The sequence below is a fragment of the Camarhynchus parvulus genome, chromosome 4 (assembly GCF_901933205.1).
Source record: "Camarhynchus parvulus chromosome 4, STF_HiC, whole genome shotgun sequence".
Classification (NCBI taxonomy): domain Eukaryota; kingdom Metazoa; phylum Chordata; class Aves; order Passeriformes; family Thraupidae; genus Camarhynchus; species Camarhynchus parvulus.
In genome coordinates this window covers 28,290,595-28,303,733 of record NC_044574.1, presented here as the reverse complement: position 1 = coordinate 28,303,733, position 13,139 = coordinate 28,290,595, and the positions used below count along the sequence as shown (strand labels likewise).

Here is a 13,139-nt window from a genome sequence, read left to right as displayed (position 1 = left end):
GTGTAAAATGTTATGCATGCCAGGAATTTCCATTGATGTGAGGGCTATCCACTGTGACCAATTAATTAAGTCTATGGATACTAGGGTTTTTTAAAATAGAACAATTTAAAGTAGATTGTATTGTTTGTTTCTTTTTATGAACAGTATATCTTTTGCATTTAAAAACAGTTAAAATATATTGCCTGTACCATGTTATCTTTTCCCGTGACAGGCTTTATGGCCTAATCTTCCTCTCCCTGAAGTAAAAGACTGTTCACTTTAAATTCAGTGAGAGCAAGGTCATGCTTAAATCAGTTTAGTGGACATTGTATTTAAATGAACTTTGCCATTTGAGCAGTTTGCAAGCAATACTTTCATGGTTCTTTGCAGAGCGAAGATTCAGATGAAGATGAACCTTGTGCAATAAGTGGCAAGTGGACTTTTCAGAGGGACAGCAAGAGGTGGTCGAGGCTTGAAGAGTTTGATGTCTTCCCTCCAAAACCAGACTTAGATATCCCGTCCCCAGAAGCTCCTCACCTGACGAACGCAGCAAGCCGGGAGAGTGTGCTCACAGACCTCAGCGAACGCCAGGAGGTGGCCTCTATTCTGAGCATCAGCAGCACCAGCAGCCACCAGCCAACCCTGCAGAGCGACACATCTACCACCAGGACAAACTCGGTGGTGAGCATCTGCTCATCCAGCAATTTTGTAGCCAACGATGACTCATTCAGCAGCCTGCCCTCACCCAGGGAACTGAATAGCTTCAGCTTCAACACAAAAGCCAGTGAGAAGAATGCCAAGTCCAAAACAAAGAGCCTGCTGAAGAGAATGGAGAGTCTTAAAATCAAGAGTTCTCACCATGGCAAGAGCAAAGCTCCTTCAAAGCTTGGCCTGATTATTAGTGGGCCAATCCTGCAGGAGGGCATGGATGAAGATAAACTGAAACAACTTAACTGCGTGGAGATTTCCACCCTCAACGGCAATCACATCAACTTCCCTATGGTACGAAAGAGGAGCGTCTCCAATTCCACCCAGACCAGCAGCAGCAGTAGTCAGTCTGAGACGAGCAGTGCCGTCAGCACGCCCAGTCCTGTCACACGAACACGCAGCCTCAGTGCCTACAATAAAAGGGTGGGCATGTACCTGGAAGGCTTTGACCCCTTCAATCAGTCAACGTTCAGCGATGTGATGGAGCAGAACTTCAAGAACCGGAGCAGTTTTGCAGAAGACACCGTGTTTTTTATCCCTGAGGATCATAAGCCTGGCACTTTTCCCAAAGCGCTCTCCAATGGCAACTTCTCCCCTACAGAAAACAACACCTCTGTGAACTGGAGGACAGGGAGTTTCCACGGACACGGCCACCTCACCCTCCAGAGGGAGAACAGCGGCGACAGCTCCAAAGAGCTGGGCATGGGAAAAAGGCGCAACTCCTCCAGTTCAATGAGCAGCCGCCTGAGTATTTACGACAATGTGCCAGGTTCAATCCTGTATTCCAGTACAAGTGACCTGGCCGACCTCGAAAATGAAGATATATTCCCAGAACTAGATGACATCCTATACCATGTCAAAGGGATGCAGAGAATAGTGAACCAGTGGTCAGAGAAGTTCTCAGATGAAGGGGATTCTGACTCGGCACTCGACTCCATCTCCCCATGTCCTTCCTCCCCAAAGCAGATTCACCTTGATGTAGATAATGATCGAAGAACACCAAGCGACCTCGACAGTACAGGGAATTCACTGAATGAAACGGAAGAGCCCACAGGGATACAGGACCGGAGGGACTCTGGGGTTGGTGCATCACTGACACGTTCCAGCAGGTGAGATTACCAAGCATTAGGGCTTGGGGTGTCCTGGGGATGTCCCCTCAAACCCAAGCAGCTCTATAGTAGCTGCACCACGCTTACTTAAGGTGCAGCAGAAGCTGTGGCTGTTCAAGCATGCACGTGCTGTTCCATTGTTTCCCAAAATCATTATGGGCAAGAGAAATGTTTGGGCAAGACTTTGTGGCTCCTACAACTCATAGCTGTATGTTTGTAGGTTCAGCCTGAGCTGTCATTGAAAAAACAATGTTAGCACAGTTTTGGGGCACAATAATTCTTCAAACTGAAATGATGCATGGGAGGGGAGGGCCATCAAGTAGGATTAAACACTGTTTAAGCTGGCTAGAAGAACCAAGAGTAAGTATGTTCTGGTTTGTGTCAGTATATAGTAAAAGCCTTGATTTTTAGACTGTTTCAAACAATTGCATTTTTCAGTAGCAGGCTGTTTCTAATAGCATGCTAGGGCACTAAATCTATGGGGAAAATGAGGCTTGATTACTTTCTCTTGATCACTATAGCACAGTGGGAGACTGGGGGAGTTCTAGTGGCCTCCAGATTCTGCTGGGAGTTTTACCATGACTGTATTTTGTATTGTGAGTAGAGCAAGGATTTTAATTCTTTCTAGCTTTGTTTCCAGCTTTCTTTTAAAAGTAATGCAAATCATTTAGTCACCTGCAGCTGTTTGTATAAACTTAATGGGACTTATAGAAGCACAGAGTTACTATTTGATATGTCTTAAAAATTCATGCAATTTTTTCTTAATGGAGGTTTTTGATTCCCACTGCCCCAATACTGAAAGGACTTTGGGAGAAGGGCGTTGGAGCCCTTGGAGGATATCTGCTAGGACAAGGTTGTGTAACTAGCACTGAGCTGTGGGTCAGCTCAGAGTGCACATTCCCATGTGAAGCACCTGCCCGTGCTGCCTCACGCCAGGTGAGGCAGAGATGCCGCTGGCTGACGCCTGTGAAATCTCAGAAGAATGCAGCCGCCAAGGGCAGGGATCTCAGCAGCGCATTTGCGTTAATTCCTGCACGTGTCTTGCAGAGACATTTCAGTAACCTGCCCTTTCTCTGCTCCCATCTTCTCCACAGGCACAAGCTAAGGTGGCACAGCTTCCAGAGTTCCCACCGGCCCAGCCTCAGCTCGGCATCACTGCAGATCAACTGCCAGTCCGTGGCACAGATGAACCTGCTGCAGAAGTACTCTCTCCTGAAGCTGACGGCTCTCCTGGAGAAGTACACACCTTCCAACAAGCATGGTTTCAGCTGGTAAGGACACAGTGCTGTGTACAGAGAGCCCGACTATGCCAGCATGACAGTTGTGCCTGTCCCAGGCAACATTTGGAAAGATGTAATGCAATCCATCCAATCCCTCTTTTTCCATATTTGCACTTCTTCCTCCAGCCTGTGCTGACAGTGATTTATGGTTTCCTAAGATGGGGCTAGAATCACTAACCCTTTACGTAAGTGTAATTGTATTAGGCTTCAGAGATGTGTTTATGGGGACATGGGAGAGAACCAAAGCAATGAAGTACAGACCAGCTTTCAGAAGAGGAGGATGTTCAGTATCTATAGCAAAAGAAGGACCACTTGTTTATTGAGGCAGTTAGCAAGCAGTGGCACAAATTGCAACCAATCTTAATAGGCTCACTTTTCTTCAGTTATTCTTAAATATTTGCGTTATTTCCTTTACATAATTATGTAATTAAATAGCGTACATTTCTCTTAATTCTAGTATCTAGTGGTAATAGCCAAAATTTTGCTTTCCCTTTTTAAGGCACTATAAATCAATTCACAAAAGAGATGGAGAGAAGAAGAAAGGTTGGGAGAACCATGGAGTTTTTTGTAGACAGCAATTTCTGGTGTGGCGAGGTGTTTGTAACCCAGTTGAATATTTTTTTGTCAGAAGAATGAAACAGAAAGCTCTTTTATTATTATATCTGCAGTACAGCCTGTGTAACCTTCAGGATGCAAGGGACGCAAATAAAATTTTTCTTGTCCCTACCACAGGCCAGCCTCCTCCCTTCCCCAGGAGTCATAGAGAGTATTTAGCTTCAGCATCAAAGTACCTCCTGTTCAAAGGCTGTTATTATGTCAGTCTTTCTAAATACAGAAGTTGTTTGTTCTGAAAGACAGAAATAAGTATTGACCAGTTATCCCTGCATGCTTCAGATTCTCAGTGGAGATCGCAATGTGTTTTTTCACATTCCATTGGCATGTTTTTTGACAAAGCAAGTATTATTCATACATGTATCAATAATGCCCTAAACTTAACTATATGGCAATACAAATTTGGCTGTTTTACTGCGTAACAGATTAGTCAGCTGTAAATCCAATGCGCTGTTTTTATAGCTGTACTGTATGTTGAAATGTTAAATGTCTCCCTGTTTTCAGTGCTACTGTGTCCTGTTAGTTGTTACAGTGGACATTAGCTTTCCTCCCTGTTTAGGAAAATGACCTCAATATTTTCACATTTTAGTGCCTTTTATTTTCCCCTTTATAAAACCAATACTCTGGGGGACACTGGGGTAAATCATTCCTTTGTGTTTAGTAACTTTTTCCTTGGAGTCATAAGCAGATGGAAAGGCCTCTCAATGAAACTGGAGTGGGAGGTGGGGGTAACAAAAGTCACTGGCTGACAAGGAGGGGGGTCCCTCAAAGGGGTTGTTTATAGAGCTGAAGTTTTTAGCTGACAAACTCAAATGTATTACATCAGTTTCCTGCTGTTCTGCACACTGGTGGGTGGTGGACCCAGTTTGAGGACTTTGCAGAACAAGTAGTTGACATACAAAAGCTCATTGTTCAAATGCCCATCTTTCCTGAAACCTAAAGAAGCAGTTATAAGGGGTCACTGACCGCAAGATTTATTTTGACTCTTTTGCAATTCAATCTGGCCCCTGCAGTTTTACCCTGTAGCTTTCGGCCTCTTAATATTGATGGAGTAGCACCACATTAATACTTAGAGGCAGCATAGTGCCCCAAATGTCAAGCATTTCTCTTAGAGAAACTCTTGTTTTCTTTCCTCTCACCCTTTCCAGCCCTGAGTGGATTAACTAATTTATACTGTCACTATTGTTCATGTTACTAAAAGTGTTTCACTTATTTTCACTTAGCTTTCAAATTACTGGAAATGAGAAGATAAATAATCAACAGAGGTTTTATTTAATGTGTCATTCCCTTTGTTAAATAGGGCAGTACCAAAGTTTATGAAGAGAATAAAGGTGCCAGATTATAAAGACCGAAATGTGTTTGGAGTACCCCTGCAAGTGAACGTGCAGCGCACGGGGCAACCTCTGCCCCAGAGCATTCAGCAAGCCATGCGGTACCTCCGCAACCACTGTCTGGATCAGGTGGGTTTTGTTACTCTCTTGTTCCAAGTGCATGCACCACCCAAAGCCCAGCTTTCCATTTGTTTTTATTGTTCCTGTGTCAGACTGAAAAAAGTAGACTCAAAACAGGACAAAATAGATAATTAATGCATGGAAAGCTTTCCACAAAATTAGAGCCCATGTGTAAGAAGCTAAAGAGCATGCTTACATTCCAGATTTTCTAGATTCCTTATAAATGTATTTACTTTTATATGTGTATTTAGGTTGGACTGTTCAGGAAATCTGGAGTGAAGTCAAGAATTCAGGCTTTGCGTCAGATGAATGAGAGTTCCGCAGACAGTGTCAACTACGAAGGCCAGTCTGCCTATGATGTAGCAGACATGTTAAAGCAATTCTTCCGTGATCTCCCTGAGCCTCTCATGACCAACAAACTCTCCGAGACCTTCTTACAGATATACCAGTGTAAGTAGTGAGGTTCTGCAGCAGATAACAAGTGGTCATTTGTGTAGCAAGGGTGGAACTTTGTAACGCTGCTGTCCTGGCGCTACACGTGTTTCTTATGGTGGTCTTTGCCCTTCTCCAGTAACTGTTACAGTTCAGGCCACCTCTAATCAATGGATTTTTTGTATTGTAGTTTTATAAGAATTTATAGTATAAGTTCTTTTAATTTCACCTTTCTCTCTAGTTCAGGAACAAATATAAATCCTTCATCACCTGCTCTCAATTTTCTTCTCTTCTTTGAGCATACTTGATATTATGGTTTGAAAATAAGCCACATCTAATGTGGCTAAGTAGACGTGCAGAACAAACACTATATGAGCAGAGTTTGAGGCTTTTGAGGGGATTGGCAAAGCTACGAAAAATCTTTACTTTCTTATAGTTCATTTTCTGCTATCCTTCCCCTCAGCTGTTTAAAAACAACCTCTAAGTGGTAAGCTTTTCTGTTACTGACTTGTAGCTACTTTGAAGATAAGTATCATAACGTTTTCAGAGTAAATCACATAACAAATGGAGTTTATCAATGCTTGTGAAAAGAAATAAATACAAAAAGGTTACAGGAATTTCTGTCAGAGCTCCATAGGTGGAGATGATGTTTTAAAATATCATACAGACCATTTTTTCAGTGCAAGCATTTTTGTGTGTGTGTTTGGATTCCCAAACATGTTTATGGAGAAAATTAATCAGACTCTCCACTTCCATGCATATTAAACAGCAGCTCTGTGGGTTTAGAGCCAAAAAAATGTTTGACAGAGCATTGCAGAGTTTCTCTTCCTTTCCTTTTGCAGGTGGTAGGTCTGAGGAATTCCCAGAGGTGGTCGGGAAGTATTATCTCTGTGTAAAGCAATGAGCCTTAAAACAGCTGTAAATTTTGCTTCCCTGCAAAGGGAAAAATTTCCCTTTGCTTTGGTGCTATGCACCAGGCTGCACACTGGAATGCATGTGGCTTGAATGCGCTTTGAGCTGATTGAGAGGAGAGCATGGAAAACAGTGGGTTTTGGTTTAAAACTGCTTTCTAAACTCACTGCTAGCCTTAAAAAGTTGCTGAAGCCCAAAGCAAATACCAATTAAGTATCTGGGTAGCACCATGTGTATTATGAGAGATGCAGTGAGGGTGGTAGGCTGCTAATGATGACATAAATGCTCCAGGACTCAGACTCTGATGTTGTCTTCAGAGGTGGCTTATTGGAAATCCCTTTATAAGAAGCAGATCTGGTCTGGGTTATTTCATTTTTCTTTTCAAGTTTGGAGGAGAAAGCTTTATATAAAGAGACATCAAATCTTTCCAATGGCTGTTTGTTGTTCGTAACCAAGGAGCTGTTCAATGGTATGGGGCTTCACAGCGTGGACTTGCTTTTTCCACCACATGACTTTGAATGATCTGCTCAATAAAGTAACCCTCTCTGTTCTGTAAAGCACTTTCTGGATGTTTTATGACATCACTCTTGAAAAGGTTTGCTAGCTAATTTATTTAATTTGCCTATTCTAAAATGCATTCATGTTCTAAATTTCTTTGCAAGCCAAAGAACTTCTAAATTGGCTGGACTGTGTTTGCTCATTCCCTGCCTGAATCCAGGCTTCTGTCCTTTTAGTGCGTCTGTGGGAGCATGTAGCTGCTGAAGCTAAATCTAAAATTAACTCTGGCCTAGGCACAGCTTCTTGCTTGCATTTCTTGTGAGGCAGGAAATAGCTGAGGGTAGTTAAACCAGTGGGTTAAAAAACATTCCTTCATGTTTCCTACAAATGGTATGCATCCTGAAGGAAATCACTTCAAACTCGAGTCAAATATTTGAAGCTGGAGTTTGCTTTGGGATGTATTCATGCTGTGTGTGTGGAAAATCAATGGGCTGATGAGAGAATTGCTAATATTATGCAGATGTGCCAAAGGATCAGCGTCTCCAGGCTATCAAGGCTGCCATTATGCTTTTACCTGACGAGAACAGGGAGGTGCTCCAGATTCTTCTCTATTTCCTGAGTGATGTCACAGCTGCAGTGAAGGAAAACCAGATGACACCAACAAACCTGGCTGTCTGCTTAGCACCTTCCCTCTTCCACTTGAACACTCTCAAAAGAGAGAATTCTTCTCCAAGGTATGTTTTTGGGAGCAGGGCTCACTGCTGCTGGTCCCATAGCACCGCTGGCAGTGATGTGCAGCAGGCACAGTCTGGGATTGATCCTGCCAGCTGTGATCACCTCAGAGAGCACCGGCTGTAGAACGATTATGGAATCTTACCTTTTGTTGGAGATTTGTTAAATTATAAACAAGCTCATAAGAAGGAAAAAAAAATGTGGGTGGGGGGAGGGGTTTCCAAAGAAAAGGCTTAGAAAGAGTTGCAAGAGAAGTTGGCAACGCCATGCCAATATTTGGTAGCAGGCAGCACTGCTCTAAATCACCAGCAGATGTGGGAATCATACTGTTTTCTTCCAAAACATGTCTCTTACTCTGCAACAAATAACTGGATTTATGTATGTGTGTGCTCTTTTTCCCTATGAAGGGTGATGCAAAGGAAACCAAGCCTGGGCAAACCCGACCAAAAGGATCTAAATGAGAATCTGGCTGCAACACAAGGGCTAGCTCATATGATTGCTGAATGCAAGAAACTCTTTCAGGTAAAACACCTGTTTACAAAATTGATGGCTAGAATATTGATTAAGATGTCTTAGATCTGCTGTATAATGAAAAGCTAGGAATGTCTCTTTATTTTAATGACGTTCAACACATGATAAATAGCTTTTTAAAAACCTTTGCTTCCTGATCTCTGTGCATACATGAATTACAAGTGGTGCCAGAAGGGAAGAGAGTTGTTTTGTTGGCACTGGTGCTCTCAAGTCAGGAGGCAGTTGTGGGGTTTGGCACATTTTTGCTGCATCTAAGCTGCATTTGGAATACATTTTCAATTTTTTATTGTGCAGCCATGAGGGTCTGTGGACCTCAGCTCTAATTACAAAGCAAGAAGCTATTTCCAGGAATTTCAGTGTTCATTTTGTACTTAAATTCCCGAGAGTTAGCAAGACAGGCCACAAAAGCATCCTGGAATGTAACACTGTCAAACCATAGGTTGAAGGATCTGTAGAAACTAAAGCATGCTCCCTCTAGGGCCTGTGATGGAGAACCAGACAAGTAGAGTCCTGGTTTTCCTCACTGTCATCAAATCTTTTCAGAGCCCTCAGCTGAAGACGTGCCTGTCTCTTTTCTTGCAGCTGACAGTGTTCCCTTCTTCCTTCAGTTTGCAGGATAAACTGTGCTGTGGGAATGAATCTAGTTGTGTAGTAAAGGGGGATACTCCAGAATAAAATAAGACACCCCATAAAAGAGAGACTAATTTGAGTTAAATCAAAGTCACAAACTTAATTTTGGCATTTCTTCATATTGAGTGCTTAACCTGACACATACACATCCCATCACTTACAAAACTAACATACACACATCCCTGAGCTGCTAGACTAATGCAGTGATCTGGGGAGAGAGCTGCAAGAGGATGATTTCACCCTTGTCACCCCTCAGATACCGGAAGAAATGAGCAGGGGTCGGAATTCGTACACGGAGCAGGACCTGCGTCCCCTCAGCCTGGAGGAGCTCCGGGGCAGCAGCAGCAACACGGAGCCCTCTGACTACCACTGCTACCTCCAAGACTGTGTAGATGACTTGCTCAAGGAGATGAAGGAGAAGTTTAAAGGCTGGGTCAGCTGCTCCACATCAGAGCAAGCAGAGCTGGCATACAAGAAGGTATGCACCCTGCCACTCATGCCACAGCTCTGGGTTTTAGCTCACTTGTGACACAGGATATTACAGAAGGTTCAGTACACATCTTTACTTTGTAGATAGATACTAGAAGAAAAGTCTTGATCTTGTGATGCAGTTGCACACCATATAGAAACACCATGTCTTTCAGCAGTAGTTTCCCAACGTACACTGATTTGTGTTCTTCTGTTTATCGAGCCCAGGAATGTTCACTGTATTGAATTTACACACCTTCACTCACACATGCAAAGCCTTAACAAGCTGAGTCACTATGCAGACAGTAAGAAAGAAATTTCTCATCCCTGATCTTGTACAGCTCAGAGCTATCAGATGGAGAAGTGTTTCAATAAGATTCTTAAAAATAAACTTGAAAAAGAAAGTGTAAGGAAGAGTAAAATTAAGAACTCTGCTACTTTTCCCCAGGTGTGTGAAGGTCCCCCACTCCGATTATGGAAAACTACCATTGAAATCTCAGCTACACCAGAGGATGTTTTAAATCGTTTACTTAAAGAGCAGCATCTTTGGGATGAAGATCTTATAGAGTCCAAAGTAATTGAGCCTTTGGATAGCCAGACAGATATATACCAGTATGTCCAGAACAGCATGGCACCTCAGCCAGCCAGGGACTTCGTAGTCTTAAGGTAAGACATTTATATGCAATGATGTTTATAACCTACACATATGGCAGCCTTGCTTATTTCTTTATCATATCAGCTATATTGGAAAACATCCATTTGTGCCTAATTTGAATTCTTATTAGATGCTTGAATTACTGTTTGTCAAATAAAAGATTTTTGGTTTTTTTCTTTTTTCTTAGGACATGGAGGACAAATTTCCCCAAAGGAGCCTGTGTGCTTCTAGCAACCTCAGTGGACCACGACCGGGCTCCTGTGGCAGGTGTGAGAGTCAATGTGCTCCTGTCGAGGTATCTGATTGAGCCCTGCGGGTCAGGAAAATCCAAACTTACCTACATGTGCAGAATTGATTTAAGGTAGGAAATTTCATTTTGTCCTTTGGAGGTGGTAACTTCTCTTGTATAGTTTCAGTGTGGTCAGTGGAAAATTTGGACGGTTCAAAGACATTAGCTTGGCCAGTAGTACACCCTTTCCAAAGGCAAGCAAACAGATCTCTGAGATGTCACAGAAAGTTGGCTTCAGTGCACATCTGGCAGCAGTAGTTTGTTGCATTAGAAGCCTCCAGTATGTGTTCCACTACCACTATTGGTATGCAACCCCACCCTTTCCTCTAACAGTCATATTGGATGCAAGGACATGTTAATTTTAATACTAAGCTAGTAAAGAAGACCAGGCTGTCACAAAACTTCCCATAACTTTTCCTTACTGTGGCAAACTTGTTTTTGAGCAAATCTATATACTAGTAGGGTTGAGCTGTGCAGTAAGCAGTGCGAAGGAGATTTCCTAGTCAGGCATTTAACCAGGTAGTTACAGATTTGATTGTGACTAATAAAATATATACAAAGTCACTGGTACCTTCCTCATCATTCCTTTTTCCTCCACCCAACAGGGGCCACATGCCAGACTGGTACACCAAGTCTTTTGGACACTTGTGTGCATCAGAAGTTGTTAAGATACGAGACTCTTTCAGTCAGCAGAGTCCTGAGAGCAAGGAAGTAAAATCCAGGTGACTACTGAAGAGGAACAGCCATGCACCCCCCACCTCAGCAACATAGACATTACCCAAAACTGAGACTTGCATGCTGCAGACCAGACCTGTGTTCCACCTGCAAGTCGTGTCATGGAGGGATGGCAGCGTGAGAGCTTGACTGTGAGCATTACTATAGGACTGTGGCCATACCATACACTTTAAAGCTGCTTCCTGTCTGTGTAAGGTCTATAGTGTAGGCCTTGACTGGAAAACATAGGAGAACTGTGCAAAAAATAAAAATCTAAAAAAAAAAAAAATTACTATTAGATGGTTTGAATTGCTTCTGGGAAGCAAATTTCTTTAAATGCAAAATATATTATGAAATATGGTGAAGGCTCATCATTCCCATGTGAAATACTTAGCTTTATGTACATACTCATGTCATTTTATTTGTAGTGCATTGAGGGACTGGTGTATCCACTGGAATAGTTGGTACTCTTCAATGTGTTCTCACTGAGATAAGCAGAGAAAGGTTTGCACAGAGATTAAAGTGTGAATGAGTGTGTTGATGGTTGAAAGGATAGAAGAAGTTGAATTTGAAATGTGTCTGGTACACTGATAGGCAACCAGAATGGATTTTATTATGCTGGATGCAGTTCAACCTAGAATGGGACTCCCCTGTGGACCAGGAGTAGCCATCCTTCGAATGTGCTAGTTCTGCCTTTTGCTCAGCTCTAAACTTATTGAAAACCCTAAGCAGATGTTACAATAGGCTTGCTTCAGCTACTGTCCACTCCTTATTCAGATGATCTTTTAGGAGTGATGAGCAATTCTACAGCAAATTTAAGTAAATACACTTTTGAGCAACGTAGCAGCTTAGAAATGAAATGTCTGCAATGGTGAGGTGACCCAATAACATCAGTTGTTAAAAAACAAAAATGCCCATTACTTTTACTTCTACCTGCATTATCTATAGGTGTTTTAATGAGCTTTTATATATTTTATTGTATTCCAATGGCTCAAGAGGAAAAAAGTCAACACTGGAGTTGTGGTGCCAGGAGGTGGCAGGACTCCTGCAGTAGCAGCTGGGGTGACTTTGGTAGAGAGAGTCACACAAACTCTTTCTCTACTCGCCCCCCTTTGCCTGTTTTCCTAAAAGCTGCATGTTAACATGAACAGAACCTGCATGTGTGCAGTTTGGAGGGTTATATTTGGAGGCAGAAAGGAGGGTGCACTTTTGTCTTCAGTTTTGTTGTGTTTAAACCCTTTGGGTTATTCTCCCGTTCTTGAGAATCAACGTACATGAACTGTAGGAAGTCCTGAGGTCCTCTGGAAAGATGTCTTTCTATAGGTTTTACTGTAAAGGTAAAGGTTTGTTTTCAAGGTGCAGTATTAAGTGATAAATGTATTTTGTGGCTAGGGTATGAATGAGTTGCAAGATGGAATCTTGACTGAGACTTTTTTACCATTGTCAGTATTATTTTAAGCTTTTTTGAAGAAGATTTTTTTTATAAATTGCAAATATGTAGTACTTCCTGTAACAATGTTCCTCATGAGTAGGAAAATCTTGTATATTCTTCTACATCAAACACTTTTGAATTTGTAAAATTGTATGTTGTACATACCATTCTATTGTAAACATGTATACTTGCCCACAGCGTACTGTCAAACATAGATAAAGCATGATAAAGATTATTTAAAATATACCTGTATTTATACCTCAGATATTCTTTTTGGGTTTTTGTACCTCAAGTATGTTTTCTATTGTAAATGTGCTTTACATGAGTATGATCTACGCGAGAGAAAGGAAAATGTTTAACTTGCTATAGAAGTCTGTACAGAATATACTCAATAAGTGCACTATTAAATGTTTAAAATTGGATATTCGTAATGAGTTTTATTTTATTTTGCATTTTCCTTCCACTCGCATACCAAGAGGAGGAGGTGTTTTTCTTACTTCTGGTTCTTTACCTACTACAGCCAACAGCTGAGCCACCCCTGCCCTCTCCCGTGCTGGTATTTACAGTATTGTTAAAGGCAGGTACCAAAGTTTTCTCTCTTTCTTCAAAGTTTTTGGAAGACACAACATCACAATGACAGATAGCTGGACAGAAACATTCCCTAGTCAATTGCTTCATACTTTTATAATAGCAAGAAGAAACCTCTG

At 42.0% G+C, this 13,139-nt stretch overlaps 1 protein-coding gene across 8 annotated transcripts in view; it reads left to right on the top strand.

The window, feature by feature from the left end:
* DLC1 (DLC1 Rho GTPase activating protein) overlaps nt 1–12,854 on the top strand; it is a 214,528-nt gene extending 201,674 nt beyond the window's left edge. For all 8 annotated transcript variants that reach the window (XM_030946882.1, XM_030946884.1, XM_030946881.1 and 5 more), the window contains 10 exons: nt 370–1,796; nt 2,891–3,067; nt 4,989–5,148; nt 5,391–5,589; nt 7,502–7,715; nt 8,121–8,235; nt 9,131–9,352; nt 9,791–10,008; nt 10,185–10,358; nt 10,892–12,854. In XM_030946882.1, the coding sequence (XP_030802742.1) occupies nt 370–1,796; nt 2,891–3,067; nt 4,989–5,148; nt 5,391–5,589; nt 7,502–7,715; nt 8,121–8,235; nt 9,131–9,352; nt 9,791–10,008; nt 10,185–10,358; nt 10,892–11,012 (3,027 nt within the window). In that variant the 3' untranslated portion in view covers nt 11,013–12,854. The remainder of the gene's footprint in view (nt 1–369; nt 1,797–2,890; nt 3,068–4,988; nt 5,149–5,390; nt 5,590–7,501; nt 7,716–8,120; nt 8,236–9,130; nt 9,353–9,790; nt 10,009–10,184; nt 10,359–10,891) is intronic.
* Nucleotides 12,855–13,139: the final 285 nt, after the last annotated feature.